Here is a 19,019-nt window from a genome sequence, read left to right as displayed (position 1 = left end):
TGGGGTGCTGAGAGCCATTGAACCAAACTGTAAATGCTGCATATAATAGAATCCACTTCAAATTGGGGGGTGCGACAGCACCCCTACTTCCAGCACCTTTGCCCCACCCATTGATTTCTCCAGTTAGGAATTAAAACAAGGGGAGAAAAAATTGCTGTCCTGACTGAGACAGATAGCCTAATTTGTCATGCTCATTATTTCATCCAGGAATCAGAAACTGGCACATCAAGGGTTGTTTTAAAAAAAAAAAGTTAAATATTCACTGCAGAACTGCCCATTGGAAAGGATCGTTCACCCAACCATGGGATTATCCACTTATTTAAACATTGAAGAGCTAGGTTTAAAAGTGTCTGTAAAATTATGAAACAATTGAATTTGTGCTTGAACAAAGAAAAGAGCTTCCTGGGATTTTTCTATTAGAACTTTGATGATGATAGAAGTTTTACCTGATTTGAACGCACTCAGCCTTAATCTTTAAAAAAAAAGATTTGATGCCTTCTGTTTTCATCTGATTAGAGAGAAATCCAATTTTTCCTTTGTTTAGCCTACATCAGAACATATTAATAGGTGTCGAAGATTGGTTTTTGTTTTCTAGCCCAGCATGAAACATACTACTTTTTTCTTTACCAAGTTTCATAAGTTTTCCCACCTTTTAAACAGCTTTGTAGCATATTATGAAGCTTGAGGAAAAGACATCTGTCTGATTATATTTGATTATCTTAATATATCTTAAATATAAAAAATGTTTTATGTATCACATATTGCAGAAGCAGCAGAGACATGCCATTATTGGACAAAGCCAAATATGGTAAGGTATATTTAACTGCTCATAAAACTGCCAGAAAGTGGAAGTCTAAGGGCTCACGCTTGTTCCTGTCTGTGCAGGGTTAAGCAGATCCTGAACAAGCCACTGTCCCCTTAGTGGGGGATATGTAGTGCTTGCAAAGCAACCAAATCCCACACCTGCCCCAGCAGGGGAGTCCATGACATCATACCCTTAAGAGCTGGAGAGTGATTTTAAAAAAGGCAGCTTTGTAAAGAAACAGCACCTCCCCAAAGCTGCAGTAGTGTGCTGTCATGGGTAACAAGCCTCACGGATGGGGGGAAGCAGTAAATATGATATATCTCAACTTTAGTAAGGCTTTTCACACTGTCTCACATGACCTTCTTATAATCAAACTGGAGAAATATAGCCTAGATGAATCGACTATAAAGTGGGTACACAACTGGCTGGAAAACTGTACTCACAGAATAGTTATCAGTGGTTCACAATCGAGCTGGAAGGGCATATCAAGTGGGGTCCCTCAGGGCTCTCTCCTGTGTCCAGTTCTATTCAATATCGTCATAAATGATTTAGATAATGGCATGAGAGTACACTTATAAAGGTTGCAGACAATACAAAGCTGGGAAGGGTGGAAAGAACTTTGGCAGGCAGCATTAGAACTCAAAATGATCTTGACAAACTGGAGAAATGGTCTGAATTAAAAAGGATGAAATTAAATAAGGACAAATGCAAAGTACTAAGAGTAATCAATTGCAGAAATACAAAATGGGAAATGACTGACTAGGAAGGAGTACTGCAGAAAAGGATCTGGGATTATAGTGGATCACAAACTAAATATGAGTCAATGTAATACTGTTGGAAAAAAAGCGAACATCATTCTGGGATGTAAGCAAGATAAGAGAAGTAATTCTTCTACTCTACTCAGCACTAATTAGGCCTCAACTGGACTATTGTGTCCAATTCTGGGTGCCACATTTCAGTAAAGATGTGGACAAATTGGGGAAAGTCCAGAGAACAGCAACAAAAATGATTAAAGGTCTAGAAAACATGACCCGAGGAAAGATTGAAAAAATTGAGTTTGTTTAATCTGGAGAAGAGAAGACTGAGGCGGTTCATGATAGTCTTCAAGAACATGAAAAGGTTGTTATAAAGAAGAGGATGATAAATTGTTCCTCTTAACCTCTGAGGACAGGACAAGAAGTAATGGGCTTACATTGAAGCAAGAGAGATTTAGGTTAGACATTAGGGAAAATTTCCTAACTGTTAAGCACTGGAACAAATTACCTAGGGAGGTTGTGGAATCTCTGTCATTGGAGGTTTTAAGACAAACACCTGTCAGGGATGGTCTAGATAATATGTAGTCCTGTCGCAGAGCAGGGGATTGGACTAGATTACCTATTGAGGGGTCCCTTCCAGTCCTACAGTGTGTGATTTACAGGATCTGTGCTATGTCCCGACCTTTAAGCAGTCCCTTGGAAGGACCCTTTCAATGTGCCAGACTCCCAAGGACCCTCACAGTGTGCCAGATCCCAGGGGTCACACTCTTCCAACAGGGTAGGCCATGCAGCCTCAACACTCTTGTTTCTCCCCGTGCACTCCGCCCAGTGAGTCCAACTGAGGCATACTCCTGTTCAGAGACCTTTACCCTCTTCAGGGGTCTATGCACTTCTGCAAGTGACTCCACACAGCCTTTTCAAAAGAGAGTAGTCAACTGGACCACAGCAGTGAGAAGTCCTTAGATTAGCATAGAGAAACCAAGGCTAAAACAGCATTCTGACTGACCAGCGCCAGAGCTCCCTTGAGCCATGCTGCTATAGGAACATAAGGACATAAGAATGGCCATACTGGGTCAGACCAAAGGTCCATCCAGCCAAGTATCCTGTCTACCGACAGTGACCAATGTCAGGTGTCCCAGAGGGAGTGAACCTAACCGGTAATGATCAAGTGATCTCTCTCCTGCCATCCATCTCCACCCTCTGACAATCAGAGGCTAGGGACACCATTCCTTACCCATCCTGACTAATAGCCATTAATGGACTTAACCTCCATGAATTTATCTAGTTCTCTTTTAAACCCTGTTATAGTCCTAGCCTTCACTACCTCCTCAGGCAAGGAGTTCCACAGGTTGACTGTGTGCTGTGTGAAGAAGAACTTCCTTTTATTTGTTTTAAACCTGCTGCCCATTCATTTCATTTGGTGGCCCCTAGTTCTTATATTCTGGGAACAAGTAAATAACTTTTCCTTATTCACTTTCTCCACACCACTCATGATTTTATATGCCTCTAACATATCCCCCCTTAGTCTCCTCTTTTCCAAGCTGAAAAGTCCTAGCCTCTTTAATCTCTCCTCATATGGGACCTGTTCCAAATCCCTAATCATTTTAGTTGCCCTTCTCTAAATCTTTTCTAATGCCAGTATATCTTTTTTGAGATGAGACCAAATCTGTACGCAGTATTCAAGATGTGGGCCTACCATGGATTTATATAAGGGCAATAAAATATTCTCCGTCTTTTTCTCTATCCCCTTTTTAATGATTCCTAACATCCTGTTTGCTTTTTTGACTGCCGCTGCACACTGCATGGACATCTTCAGAGAACTATCCACGATGACTCCAAGAACTCTTTCCAGATTAGCTGTAGCTAAATTAGCCCCCATCATATTGTATGTATAGTTGGGGTTATTTTTTCCAATGTGCATTACTTTACATTTATCCACATTAAATTTCATTTGCCATTTTGTTGCCCAATCACTTTGTTTTGTGAGATCTTTTTGGAGTTCTTCACAGTCTGCTTTGGTCTTAACTATCTTGAGCAGTTTAGTATCATCTGCAAACTTTGCCACCTCACTGTTTACCCCTTTCTCCAGATCATTTATGAATAAATTGAATAGGATTTGTCCTAGGACTGACCCTTGGGGAACAGCACTAGTTACCCCTCTCCATTCTGAAAATTTACCACCTTCACTTCCTCACTATCTGCCTCTTCGTCTTAGTCCCAGGCAAGAGCTGCTGTATTTCTTTAAGCTCGGTTTTTATCATAGCCTCCTGTCACCTCTCAATCCATTGTTCTTCTGCAGACCCATGGTGAGTTCACATTTTCAGCCTGCAGGAGCATTTTTAAACATCAGTTCTTCTTAGCATGTGTGCAACCTGCCTCAGGTGGCATGTGACCAGGATTCATCGCCGAATTTGGTCTGTTGGTTGGATCATAAGCTCCTCTGGCTTGGGACGGACACTGATGGGGAGTTCAACGTGAACGCTGATCCGTGTGATCAATGCACACATTAAGGGTGGGATTTTCAAAAGTGCTCAGTGTCTGTATAACTCTGCTCCAATTGACATCACCATCACTCCTGAAAATCCCACCCTATAAAGTATGAAAAAGCTGGAGTAGACACTTACTGAGCATGCAGACAGTTGGTTTTCTAAACGAAATCATTCCAAGGGTTTTAATTTTCAAATCTAAAATATTTAAATCTGTATCCTGAGAGGTTCTGGGCCCCTTCCACTCATGCCGTTTACAGTGGAAGTGGAGACTATTAAGCATATCAGGATTAGGACTTAAAGTGCTGGTTCATTTTACACACTGGTATGTAATAGCATGCACAACGCAAGGTGTTTTTGTGTGTGTGCGCGCTAAAATATGAACACGTTTAAAAGAAAAAAATCATGATCTCGTGGGTAGAACACTGGGCTGGTCTGCAAGATAGCTGGGTTCTTTTCATACCTTTATCACTTGTGTGACCTGGGCCAAGTCATTTCATCTTTTTGTGCCTCAGTTTTTCCATAAAATGGTATTTACAAAAACTGGTCAAAATATTTTGACAGAAAATTTTTTCCACTGAAAAATGGAGTTTCACCAAAAGTGACATTTTCCATGGGAAAATATCATTTTCAACTTTTCAAATAGGGAATGTAAAAAAAGTTTAATTTCAAATTGACATTTTAATTTTTATTTTATTTTCAAAAGCCTATTTTTAATTTAAAGTTCTCCCCCCATCTCCTCTTTTCTTTGTGACACAGAATACGATGAAACAGATTATGTAAAAAAAATTTTCTTTTCCCTTTCCCATTAACTCTTTAAAATTTCTTCAACTTTAGAAAAGTTATATACTGCCAGAGTTTCATGTTTTTCTTTTGGGATTCTGTAACTTTTCAAAGCTTTCCAAAGTAGGAGAGGATACATTGCGGAAAAGGGAAAAAGTGGGAGTGAAGGGGGCTTGAGGAACCCCTTGAGGTTTTTTATTTTATTGGACTCAGTGGCAAAAAGAGGACGGGGGAGGGGGAATGAAAATTTGATGTTTTCCAAAAAAGTTATTTGCAAAAACTTTTGAAATGAAAAATTGTTCTATTTTGAACGGTGAGAAACAAGAACTTAGACACTTTTAATTTTTTTCCAAAATTGTTTTTCTGTGTGTTGACCACTTACCCACCTGTGTGAAAAGCATGTTAAGATCCACAGATGAAAAGCGCTCTCTAGACATGATCCTGCTCTGTTGATGTCTGTGGAAGCTGAGCCATTGATTGCATACCACTTGAATCTCTGCTCAGTTTGAGCTAAACATTCAAATTAGTGTTTCTTGATGAGGTTTTGAGGCAAAGAGTATTTTTTAATAAATGAAAAAAGCCCTTTGAGCAAAAGGAACCATATGGAAATCAGAGGTTAAGAACATGTGCAATTTCTCTTGTGTTATTTGAAATGGCAACCCAGATTTCTGTTTATATGTTATCTAAGCTTTTTCCCAGATACCTAATTTGCCATTTGATGTGCAAATTCTTAACAAATTATTAGTTCTCTACATTTTGTATAGAACTATCATCAATCCTGTCTATCTCAGTTATAGAAAACTCCCATAAACATAAAACTGCAGTGTTTTGAAACTTGAAATTTGCAAATAACTTTTAAACTCATTCATTTTTTTAAAAATTGAAGTGAGTGATATTTTAAACAGATACAGTCACATCCAAGTCCCCAGTTCAGGAAGATACTTAAAGCACATGCCCAGCTTTAAGCATGTTAGTCCTATTGGCTCCATTTGAACGACTTGTGCTTAAAGTTAAGCACATGCTTAAATACCTTGCTGAATCAGGGCCTTAGTTAGGAGCGTGAATTAAATCCCAATAACTAACATTTCTCTGAAGCCCTAATCCTAGGAGATTGGGCAAAATAAGCTTTTAATTTCCAAGATAAATAGACCAAATAACTTTTGCTGACCATTGCCTTGTTTTCACATTTTCTGTATTGTTTTCATTAATATGTCAAAATATGTTTACAGTATCAATAGAATTCCAAGGTGTTACATTTCATCCAGAACTCCCACTATTTTTAACTGTGTTCCTTCATTAGCCACATATCTTCAGGAAGAAGAAAAGAAAAGAAATGTTTTGTTTTAAAGAACATAATCTGTATTCTGTCACGTACTCCATCTCCCAGGGAAGGTATCTGGGAACTTACTCTGCTATTTTTATTTATCCTGTCAGTGTAGTATATTGATGAGAGGACTAAAGTCCAGTGGTGTTAAAACAAGACATGAAATATTGATTAATTCTTTTTAAAATTCCTTTTTACTCCTGAGCATAGCAGATTTCAGATGCTACTGTCAATATAGTTCTGTCCAATAAGCCTCCGTTATCGGAAAGGTCCTGATCTTCATAGTGCTCTGATAAATGGTTATTATGATCTTAAATGGTTAGCCCAAGGTTAGTGTGCTGCTGCTGCTGCTAGAGCAGGAAGCTTGTTAGAAACATTACAGCTCAACATGGCCGATGCTACTCTGTATTAACTGCTTTTGAATACCCACTTCAGCTCCCCATGATTTGGTTGAGAATTATGGAAAGGTTGCGTATTCCTCTATAGTAGGCAGTAGGAAATAATTCTGCCTAGAATAACTGGAGAAACTTGGGGCGGGGCGGGGCGGGGATGGGGGAAGACAGATAAAGAGATTTAGAGAGAGTGGGAAAATGAGCCAACATCCAAAGCTGGTAATAAAGAGCACTAAGAAAATGCACAAACTACTAGAAGCAATTTACCTGTGGCAGTTGCAGCATGTAGCAACATTTCAAAGTGTAAAAAGAAATAGGACTGTAGAAAACCAAAAGGAATAATATGCTTTGAAAAGGAATATAAGTGGCTCATAGCTTACATTTCAGTGTTAATACACTGGCTGAAAGGTCATATTTTAAATTATATGTCTGTAAGCCTATTTAACGACAGCACTGATAGCACCATTCCTCTGAGAGAAGAGCAAGTAAAATTAAGCAGTTTCTGATTATAAGTACATCAGTTACCAAAGTACAACACTATTCAGAGTCAGTCTGGTGAAAGATTGATAGCTTTCACTTGTCACTCTCCCTTATTTGCACATGGATACATTCTTCAGAACTAACTTATAATATTATAACACTGATTCTGGCTTCCCTGGTGGTCTCTTTGGTACACAAAGGCAGCTGAATCAGATATCTGGCATTTCTCCTGGTAAAAGAGAATTTTCTATGTAGTGTAAAGTTGGCAGAATGGCTCTACACCTCACCCAACATATAGATAATTTGGGGAGTTCCAGGAGAAGAGGCGGTGTAGCCAAAAACCTCTTGCCACAGCAAGTCCCTTTGGGAGGGCCTTTGCACTCAAACTTAATTTAGAGCAACCCTTAGACTGCTTTAGCTTGTGATGGAGAACAGACAGGTCGCTGCCTGTGCCCAGAATCTAGGAGCTACAAAGGTGGCATACAGCCATCTTGCCCTCTCTCCTTCCCCTCACCCCACATCTTCCTGAACTGAGCTCAGTCTTAGAGCTACATTTAGCTAGCTTTGTGACTTGATGTAAACATTTACCACATGGATTTATTATTATTAATATTTAGTTAATCTCACTAGAACTGAAAGGCACATACATTCTCTAAGGCCTGGTCTACACTAGGCTTTTATGTCGAATTTAGCGCCGTTATATCGAATTAACCCTGCACCCGTCCACACCACGAAGCTATTTAGTTCGACATAGAGCTCTCTTTAAATCGATTTCTGTAAACCTCCCCAACGAGAGGAGTAGTGCTAAATTCGACATGGCCATGTCGAATTAGGCTAGGTGTGGATGGAATTCGACGGTAATAGCTCCGGGAGCTATCCCACAGTGCACCACTCTGTTGACGCTCTGGACAGCAGTCTGAGCTCGGATGCTCTGACCAGCCACACCCCGGGAAAATTTGAATTCCTTTTCCTGTCTGGGCAGTTTGAATCGCAGTTTCTGTTTTGACACCGTGGCGAGCTCAGCAGCAGTGGCAACGATGCAGAGCTCTCCAGCAGAGATGGCCGTGCAATCTCAGACTAGAAAGAGGGCCCCAGCATGGACTGATCGGGAAGTCTTGGATCTCATCGCTGTGTGGGGAGATGAGTCCGTGCTTTCCGAGCTGCGCTCCAAAAGACGGAATGCAAAGACCTATGAGAAGATCTCTAAAGCCATGGCAGAGAGAGGATACAGCCGGGATGCAACGCAGTGCCGCGTGAAAATCAAGGAGCTGAGACAAGGCTACCAGAAGACCAAAGAGGCAAACGGACGCTCCGGATCCCAGCCCCACACATCCCGTTTCTACGAGGCACTGCATTCCATCCTAGGTGCGGCCGCCACCACTACCCCACCCCTGACCGTGGACTCTGAGGATGGGATATTGTCCGCAGCCGGTTCCTCAGCGGACGGGGAAGAGGAGGAAGGAGATGAGGAGGACGAGGCAGTCGACAGCGCTGATTTGCCCGACAGCCAGGAGCTCTTCATCACCCTCACAGAGATCCCCTACCAACCCTCCCCAGCCGTTATCCCAGACACAGATTCAGGGGAAGGATCAAGCAGTAAGTGTTTTAAATATCTAAACATTTATTTATAACATAACTGGCATATTTAAAATATTAACAATAGGTAAAGTGCTTTAAAACATGTAAACATTTATTTACAACAAAACAGGATGATTTAAAATATTAACAGTGGGTAAAGTGCTTCAAAACATGTAAACAGGAAAGTCCAACAAAACGGGAATCTGTGCAAAGTGTATCATGATTAGTCTGTCTTTGGGCGCTTCAATATATAGTCTATTTTCAAAAAATTTCACAATGTCCGCTTCATGATTATAATGCCCAAAACGCTGCACTCTTCTGTCCCTCCAAGGGCACCTAACCCAAAAACTGGTCAATGTATCCGGGGATAGAGGCGACATCCTCCGGGGAGAACTCCTCATAGGTCTCCTGCAGGTGTTTTTCAAGCCTCATGAGCAGGTTCCTGGGCAGGGAGAGCTTGTTAGGCCCCCCGTGGTATGAGACGTTTCCCTGCCACAACGCCAGCAGGTACTCGGGGATCATGGCCTTGCAGAGCATTGCAGCAAATGGCCCCGGTTTCTGCAGGCTGTCACGAAGCATCCGCTCCTTCTGGCTCTCAGAGACCTTCAGGAGGGTGATGTCTGGCATGACTCCCTGCTGTGAATTAGGTAGGGGAAAGTTAGTATTGGGACTGCTTGCCCGTCCCTTTACAGAACTGCAACCGCCGGTTTACAGCCACGCGGTTTACAGCCGCGAGGGGGTGGGACAGGGCCAGAGTTCATGCTTGCAGGATTGCTGCCAGCAGAGACTCGCATTGCTTTCTATGCGAAAGGAGGCCAGTGCCACTCTTAAAGTTTTAAGCAGCCACAAGTCTACGGCTTACCATGTTTGACAGCTAGACAAAGTCCGGTGTCCTGCCCTGCTCCTCAGCTCGCCACAGCAAGACCGCAGGCACTGTAGGCGAGGGCCGAAAATTCGACCTTGTCCTCAGTGCGCGTGTGATAGGTGCTCTGCATGGTCTTGTTGAAAGACTATGTTCTCTGTTCACAGATACATTGATCTGTCTCAGGAATTCACTCCCTTTTTCCAATTCCCACAGCCACATCTGCCCAGAGGCTAGCGCACATTAGGAGGAGGAAGAAGAGGACACGGGAAGACATGTTTGCTGAACTAATGGCATGCTCCCGAGCACAGGCAGCCCAGCAGACACAGTGGAGGGAGAACTTGTCCCAAATGCACCGGGCAAACATGGAACGGGAGGAGAGGTGGCGACAGGAGGACAGCAGGCTACTCAAACGCTGCTTGGACTAATGAGGGAGCAAACGGACACGCTCCGCCGCCTTGTGGATGTTCTGCAGGACCGGAGGCAGGAGGAGAGAGCCCCGCTGCAGTCTCTCTCTAACTGCCCTGCCCCGCCACCAAGTCCCATACCCCCCTCACCCAAAGTCCAAACACGGAGGGGCAGAAGGGGCCGTGAAAAATTTCACTCCACCCCTGCGAACTGCTCTACCACTAGAAGGCTCTCATTCCCCAAAATTTGAAAAGTCCTTTCCTACCCGCCTCACACAAGACCCCGTCCAAGTTTCACCCCCCCGTTCCATGTGCGGTTGTTAATAAAAAATACGTTTTTGTTCATTATTGTTTCCATCCTCTTCTTTTAGATGAGAGTCTGTCTGAAGGGGGGGGAAGGGGCTTGGTAATTGGGCAGGACAGTCACCTTTAGCAGGGGGCAGGTCCAGCAGCAGGGCACATATACAGTGCAGTGACTAGTTATCCTGGTCAGTCTGGGAGGTGGTTTTCATGTTCTGTGTGGTGGGGGGGGTGGTGTTGCTCTGTGACTTGGTGGCGGGGGAGGGCAGTTACAGATCTTATGCAGCGGTCCTTACCCTGGATCACAGAGCCGCGCAGCAGGGGATCTGTAACCCTCCTCCCCCTGCAAGACAGTCACATAGCCGACACATACACGCAGTCCCCCCCAGGAGGGCTGGCAGGCTCCGTTGAAACAACCAGTCCACCACCGCGGAGCCTGTCATTCCTGGAGTTTAGAAGCATCATTTGCATCACAACACTAAACCCGCCCCCCGCCACAGTCTGCGTCCCAGGTTTAAAACATTCCCGCGAAAACAGTAATAAAGACAACGGTGTCCATTAACAAAACAGAACAGATTTTATTTTTTGGGAAGGGGGTGAAGGGGGTATGTAACTGGAGAGGATAGTCGACGGCAACTGGGTAAAGAAACGGGGGCAAGTTCAGCTTCTGTGTCCACAAACTTAAAAGTCACTGGGTACCCTGTTCAGCCTTGAAACTGGCTATCAAAGCCTCCCGTATGCACAGCGCGTCCCGCTGGGCTCTTCTAATCGCCCGGCTGTCTGGCTGGGCGTAATCAGCAGCCAGGCTATTTGCCTCAACCTCCCACCCCGACATAAAGGTCTCCCCCTTGCTCTCACAGAGATTGTGGAGCACACAGCAAGCTGCAATAACGATGGGGATATTGGTTTCGCTGAGATCACAGCGAGTCAGTAAGCTTCTCCATCTCCCCTTGAGACGGCCAAAAGCACACTCCACCACCATTCTGCACTTGCTCAGGCGGTAGTTGAAGAGTTCTTGTGCAGTGTCCAGGGCCCCAGTATAGGGCTTCATGAGCCAGGGCATTAGCGGGTAGGCTGGGTCCCCGAGGATCACTGTAGGCATCTCCACATCCCCAACAGTTATCTTGTGGTCCGGGAAGTAAATACCTTCCTGCAGCCGTCTAAACAGACCAGAGTTCCTGAACACGCGAGCGTCATGAACCTTGCCCGGCCATCCGACGTAGATGTTTGTAAACCGTCCCCGATGGTCCACCAGTGCTTGCAGCACCATTGAAAAGTAGCCCTTTCTATTGATGTACTGGCTGGCCTGGTGGCCCGGTCCCAGGATAGGGATGTGAGTCCCATCTATAGCCCCACCGTAGTTTGGGAATCCCATCGCAGCGAAGCCATCTATGATGGCCTGCGCGTTTCCCAGGGTCACTACCTTTGACAGCAGTACCTTGACGATTGCCTTGGCTACTTGCAGGACAACAACCCCCACGGTAGATTTGCCCACGCCAAAGTGGTTCGCGACTGACCGGTAGCTGTCGGCGTTGCAAGCTTCCAGAGGGCTATGGCCACTCGCTTCTGGACAGTCAGGGCTGCTCGCATGCGGGTGTCCTTGCGCTTCAGGGCAGGGGACAGCAACTCACAAAGTTCGAGGAAAGTCCCCTTCCGCATGCGAAAGTTTCGCAGCCACTGGGATTCATCCCAGACCTGAAGCACTATGCGGTCCCACCAGTCCGTGCTTGTTTCCCGGGCCCAGAATCGCCGTTCAACAAAATCCACATGCCCCATTGCCACAGTGATGTCCTGGGCGCTGGGGCTCGTGGTTTCTGACAGCTCTGTGCTACTCTCCGACTTCAGGCCCTCACGGCGGTGCCGTAGCCTCCTCGCCTGATTTCTCTGCATCTGCCTCAGGAAAAGGTGTATGATAAGCTGCGAGGTGTTGAGAACGGCCACAACTGCAGCGATGGTCGCAGCGGGATCCATGATCGCAGTGCTGTGGCGTCCGCGCTGTCACTGATCAAAAAGTGCGCGAACTGATTTCCCGCCGGCGCTTTCAGGGAGGGAGGGAGGGAGGGCGGTAGTGACTGACGGATGACAACAGTTACCCAAAAGCACCCTCGCCACATTTTTTTACCCAGAAGGCATTGGCGGATCGACCCAGAATTCCAATGGGCGGCGGGGACTGCGGGAACTGTGGGATAGCTGCCCACAGTGCACTGCTTCCAATGTCGACGCTTTCCCTGGTAGTGTGGACTGACAAAGTCGAATTACTGTCCTTAGTGTAGACACATACGTTCGACTTTCTAATATCGATTGCACATATTCGATTTAACTAAAATCGAACTACTCTCGTAGTGTAGACATACCCTAAGAAAAGCTGGATATTAACCAGTTTGTACGCAGGGTAGAGTTCACAAAGGTATTTAAATGGGAGTTAGGCACCTAAGTATGTTTGTGAATCCCACCCTTAGTGCCTAGCATATTCCTTTTTATTCGAGATATTAAAGCAACATCTCCTGCTTGCTCTGCTCACGTGGGAAGTTCTGTTGACTCCCAATAGTGCTGCTTGTGTGAATAATGTGAACAGGATTTGACCTTTATTAAAGAATATATATTTTCTCAAATAGGAGCCATTTGGAAACTGCGCCAGATGCTTATTCATGTGATTAGTTCTCATTCATGCAAGTGGTCCTACTGCTTTCAATGGAACTAGTTGCATGAGTAAAGGTTGCCAAACCAGACCATATTCCCTTACACTTCCCTCCCTGATACAAGTATGTCATCTCAGTGAATGACACCGTTTTATTTTTCAAAACAGCTTTTGATTCTACCAGGTGATTGTCAACACAACCTTAAAAGTTGCATTTTGTGTGTAAACTTACAATATTCATGTAACATTCATGACATTGTAGTGATAGTTCTTGTGTATATGAAGATGTGTGTGTATATATAGGTGGGTACACACATCCCTTTTAATTTGACTTCTGGCAGTGATGGTTATCTGTCATCTATTATGCTACATTAATTTGGCTTTCAAATGTACAAATAAATTACTTTCCACCTTACGGGACATGAGTTGTTTGATTTCAGATATTTAGCATATGGTTTTTATTCTGTGGGCTGTAGCCTGAGGCCCCAACCTGGAAAGAACGAGAGAACACCTATAACAATTCAAAATAATTGTATATCGTTGACAGATTGTCAAGTTGCTTAATGCGTTTTGGCCCAGGTAACAGTGATATTTCTTTGATAAAGTGTTAGTAATTTCTCATTGCAATTTGTTGTGTTTGGTGTTGTGTTTTTACAGAGTCCAGTCAGGTTCATATCTCAGCACTGGGTGGTTTACCTTAATTCTGGCTATGGACGCCTGCTATGGAATTCATGTCTATGGGATGATAAATGACACCTACTGCAAGTAAGATCACAGGAAATTATTTTCATGCATCTACAATTCTGATATCTTGTCCAAAAATTCACAATTCATTTTAATATCATAAATCTGAAAAGTGGATTAGGTATCCATTTCCCAGTGTTCTGCATTGATGTGATGCTATATTGTCAGTGTATTTAGTTCCAATATGATAAAATAAAAAACATTTATTAAACTTTAATGTCAAATGTCATAAGGAACTTTTTTAATCAAAGACTTTCTGCAGTCTTGGAGTTAGCTGGGAAATGGAGAACATTTTTGCTCTTTTGACAAAGTGTACTTGTTTTCACTGCTCAAACATGTCTATATAAGAAATATTAATCTATTAGCTCACAGAATACCAAATGCTCTTGGAAATGAGGAACTGATTATCTCAGGATGGTTACCTGAAACTATATTACATCACTAAATGAGCAACCTGTCTGAACTTTATTTCTAGGTATATATGTGGTCTGCTTGAGTAGCTGGGGGTTTCTCACTGGAAAACAAAACAAGTCCTCTGAGCTTTATCAGGGTAGTGTGACAAATTCCTACCAACAATTGTTGGTGATCCAGCATTGTCATACATCCTATTCTATTATCATAAGTGCAACCACCATCTTAAAAATCCAAATCAGATATTTTTAATCTATAGCATAAAGATAATGGAATATATAATAGACGTGCTGCTTATTCACAAAAGCAGGAAATTCAGTCAAGTGATGTAAAATAATAAAGCAAGCCACATTTTATGTTAGCGGGGCTAGTTCAAGCAAACCCTCTGTAACCATTTGATTGGGTGTACAACTTCTACCTGTGCCCACACCCTTGTCATTATCTCTGCTCCATACTGGACAGCTCAATGCTCATTGACACCAGGACATGGAGAAAGGAGTCAATGCTCCAAACTTGGCTCTTTAAAGTTAGGCACCTACATAAGAGGATGATTTTCAGAACTCACAGCTCCTGGTAAATGACCTAAACAACATTGTGGAAGATTACACTCTCAGCCGGCAAGCCCCCTCAGGGCTGGGCATGGCATAACAGCTCTTTCCTGTCTAGCATCCCCTGCCAAAGGTCGAACTGGTTCTGCGGTGGTTCACCTCTTCTTGCAACTCAACCCTCTGGCCAGGTCACTTTAAAGTCTCTCCCCTTCCAGAGTAACAGAAGATATAACTAAAAGTCCAGAAACATCCCAAAAGATCCTTCTGCCCTCTCTTGGGCTATTACTCAGCCCATCCTTGAAGCTGTCTTGCTCTCAGACCAACCTTGGACTTAGTAGTCCTTACCTTGGCCTTGTACACCCCTTCCTCAGGGCTGGCAGGGGAATGTAGGCTCACCCTCTGCTCTGGGTTCTAGCCCTGGGGCCCTGTATTAAGCAACTAGGTCTGCTCCTTCAGACATACTGCTGTTTTCCTGGGCCACTTCCTACCTCTGAGCCCCTTGCACTGCTTCCATGTAGCCTGTGCTTAACGCAGTCTCTCAGGCCTCTGACTTCTCCCTAGGTCTTTCCAGCTTATTTTTTCCTCTGATGGAACACTGACCCCTCAGGACTCCCTCTCTGTGCCTTTCCCAGGCTCACCACAGACATTAATGCTGTCCCCAAGCCCTTCTTCTGTCTCTGTCTGTCTGTCTGTCTGCCTGCCTGCCTGCCTGCCTGCCTGCCTGCCTGCCTGCCTGCCTCAGGCCCTTCCAAGAGGGGAAACTCCCTATCTTCTCTCTCTTGGGTCCCTCAGCAAGACCTCACTTCCTCCTTTTATGAAGAAGATCCAGCTCCTTCCCAGCTGGAGCTAATAACAAATCAAGCCTGACACACCATGCAGATGCAGCAAAGTGGGCTAATTGGCTGTCAGACTCCTGTTAACCTTTGATTCAGCTGTGTGGTAGACACCACATCACAGTCATCCAGACTGAAAGGAGGTGTGTTGTTCTTTGGAAAACATTACAAAGGCCATGAGAAAAAGAAAGACATAACTCAAGTTTTTCATAGTTTCCAAGGCCGAAGGCACCATTATGATCATCTAGCTGGACTTCTTGTACAGCACAGGCCATAGAACTTCCTCAAAATAATTCCTGGAGCAGATCTTTTAGGAAAACTTACAATCTTGATTTTAAAATTGTCAGTGATGGGGAATCCACCACAACTCTTGGTATATTGTTCCAATGGTTCAATACCCTCACATTTCCACCTTAGTTCCAGTCTCAATTTGTCTAGCTTCAACTTCCAGCCATTGGATCATGTTATACCTTTTTTTGCTAGATTAGAAGGCCCATTATTACATATTTATTCCCCATGTAGATACTTATAGACTATAATCAAGTCGCCCCCTTAACCATCTCTCTTTTAAGCTAAATAGATTGAGCTCTTTGAGCCTATCACTATAGGGCATATTTTCTAATCCTTTAATCATTCTTGTGGCTCTTCTCTGAACCCTTTCCAATTTATCAACATCCTTCTTCAATTGTGGACACCAGAACTGGGCACAATATTCCAGTGTGGTCACACCTGTGTCAAATACAGAGGTCAAATAACCTCTGTACGCCTATTGAAGACTCCCCTGTTTATGCATCTGAGGATCACATTAGGTCTTTTGGCCACAGCGTCAGATTGGGAGCTCATGTTCAGCTAAATATTCACCAGGACCCCCAAATCTTTTTCAGAGTCATTGATTCCTAGGATAGAGTCCCCCATCCTGTAATTATGGCCTACATTCTTTGTTCCTAGCTATATACATTTACATTTAGCCATACAAAATGCATATTATTTGTTTGCACCCAGTTTACCAAGAGATCCAGATCGCCCTGTATCTGTGCCCTGTCCTCTTCATTATTTACCACTCCACCAATTTTTGTATCATCTGAAAACTTTATAAGTAATAATTTTGTTTTCTTCTAGGTCATTGATTCATTGATTAAAATGTTAGCGCGTAGGGCCAAGAACTGATCACTGCAGCACCCCATTGAACACAGGCCCACTCAATAACAATTCCCCATTTACTGTTACATTTTGAGACCTATACATTAGCCAGTTTTGAGTCCAATTTAATGTGTGCCATGTTAATTTTATATCATTCTAGTTTTTAATCAGAATGTTGTGTGGTACCATGTCAAATGCCAACATATTGATGTATATTACATCAACACTATTATGTTTAATAGGCAGCGGGTTTAAAACAAACCTGTCCTTAACTCTGCTGGCCATAGAGTTCTCCTCGTGTCACTTTACTTCCCTTATCAATTTTCTACATGCCCTAACTTCTGATTTATATTCTTTACTATCAACTTCCCCTTTCTTCTATTTGTTATATATTTTGTTTTTATTATTTCTTATTGCTGCTTTCACTTCCACTCTAAACAAAGTTGTCCTCATAGAGCTCAGCCAGTACTCCTTGCTACACAGCCCTGGCATAGAATCAGTAAACAGCACAGTAACATTTCACCGTGTCCCTGATAGGGTGGGATGGGGTTTCCCTATAGGTGCAGTTCTGGCTGCATTGCCTGATTAGAAGATATTTTGTTTGTTTTAGCTTAATCACTTTCTAAGAACAGCAGAGCAAGAAAGATCCCCCTCCTCTTTTGCTTGCTAATATCAGCTGCCCTGTGCCCTAGTCAGACAACCCAAGGGCCTGTTGTGGGGACTAGGACTACACAATGAGAGCCTTCCATTTAGAGATACTGACACATTGGCTAACTTTTGCAGTAGGACAACCCTGGGGTAGTGTCCTCTAGGCCCTGACCATAATCCTATACTAACTAGTAAGGCCAGTGTATCTTAAGGACTTGTATTTATTTATTTGATCTATTAAAATGCACACAAACCATACTGTGCATATACTATAATGGAAAGATTTCTTACACGATAGCTTTTAATGCAGTCCAGATACAAGACACATGGATGGGATTCCAATGAATACAATTACAGTGTATATAATGGATTTCCTGGAAAATGTGTTAACATGTATCTCTGTTTTGTTTTCTTTCCCAGGTCTGAAGCCTTTCGAAAGGTCCCTTACCATTATTATGAGCCAGGAAGAGATGAATGTGATGAGTACTTTCTGCATGAAAATGCTCCCTATGGAGGTCATAGGTTTATCACAGAAAAGAAAGTATTTGCTAAATGGGCCAAGAAGCACACAATAATATTTACACACCCTAACTGGACACTGTCTTGATGTTGGTTCTTCTTTAGCAGCATAATATTACAAAAATGCCTCAGTTTACAATGATCTTGCTTACATCTGACGGACTTTCTCACACTAGATAATCTAAACTAAAACTCAATGATAGAGAAGTTGATGGATCAATTTGTGGAAGGCAGATGAGTTGCTTATTTTATCACTAAGGGTTATATACTACATAATGCACTTTACATTTTAACTGCATTTTAATTCAAGACAACAGCCATTTCCAGATAGCAGTGATTTCATGTTATATACAAGCATGCCCACGGAGTGGTGGCCTTTAGAAACTTTCCAGTTGCCTTAGGTAATTAAAATGACTATTTGCAGTTAGTTAACCTCAAGATTTGCAGTACTAAAGGTAACTTCCTATAGGCAAATATAAGGGAAGATAGTAGATTCTGAAGTAACTGTATTTATTTGTCTTACATACAACTGGATAAATTTTAAGGACCACCAATGTGGCAGTATGTATATACTTTCACATGCATCCACACTCACTGGGTGTGCTAAAATTAGAGATGGGGTAAATAATGATTCCTGAACTATAGATAACACCCATGTGCAAAGATATTCATAGCTCAAAGGCCCATAGGTAACACAGAAGCTCTGGTTACCTACTTACACCTCTACCTTGATATAACGCGACCCAATATAACACGAATTCGGATATAACGCGGTAAAGCGGTGCTCCGGGGGGCGGGGCTGCGCACTCCGGTGGATCAAAGCAAGTTCAATATAACGCGGTTTCAGCTATAACATGGTAAGATTTTTTGGCTCCCGAGGACAGCGTTATATTGAGGTAGAGGTGTACTTCCATATTGGTTGGCCTCCATCATCTTGAATGATGTAATTCATCTGGACACCGTCTCAAATTGTAGTATTTTTGGAGGATGACGTTCCAGCATCCACCAACATTAGTTCACTTTTTGGGACATCACCCTAAATTGTACCTGGTTTTTGAAACAATAGCTCTACAAATGGTGTAAAAACATGGTGGTGGATGGGGGACACCTAGGGATACGAGAACAGGACTTGGAGCACAAAACTCCTGAGTTCTGATCCCAGTTTTAACACCGAATCCCTTGCAGCCTTGGACAATTTGTTTCACCTTTCTGCCTCAGTTTTTCCACCTTTAAAAATGGGGATAATACTTATCTACCTCACAAAGGTCTTGTGAGGATTAATTAATGTCCATAAAGTGTTTTGAAGGTGAAAAATGGTATATAAGCATTTATTATTATGGCAACGCCAATGGCACTTGGCATAGCC

At 43.1% G+C, this 19,019-nt stretch overlaps 1 protein-coding gene across 1 annotated transcript in view; it reads left to right on the top strand.

Moving 5' to 3' along the window:
- The window catches only part of LOC112109824 (alpha-N-acetylgalactosaminide alpha-2,6-sialyltransferase 3), a 173,793-nt gene extending 155,993 nt beyond the window's left edge, over positions 1-17,800 (top strand). The window contains exons 4-5 of the mRNA XM_024204498.2: positions 13,468-13,575; positions 17,555-17,800. Coding sequence (XP_024060266.1) covers positions 13,468-13,575; positions 17,555-17,741 — 295 coding nt within the window. The 3' untranslated portion in view covers positions 17,742-17,800. The remainder of the gene's footprint in view (positions 1-13,467; positions 13,576-17,554) is intronic.
- The last annotated feature ends 1,219 nt before the right edge of the window (positions 17,801-19,019 follow it).

Source organism: Terrapene carolina, unplaced genomic scaffold, assembly GCF_002925995.2.
Source record: "Terrapene carolina triunguis isolate 2854851 unplaced genomic scaffold, T_m_triunguis-2.0 Scaffold210, whole genome shotgun sequence".
NCBI lineage: Eukaryota > Metazoa > Chordata > Testudines > Emydidae > Terrapene > Terrapene triunguis.
This window is presented reverse-complemented; position numbering and strand designations above follow the sequence as displayed.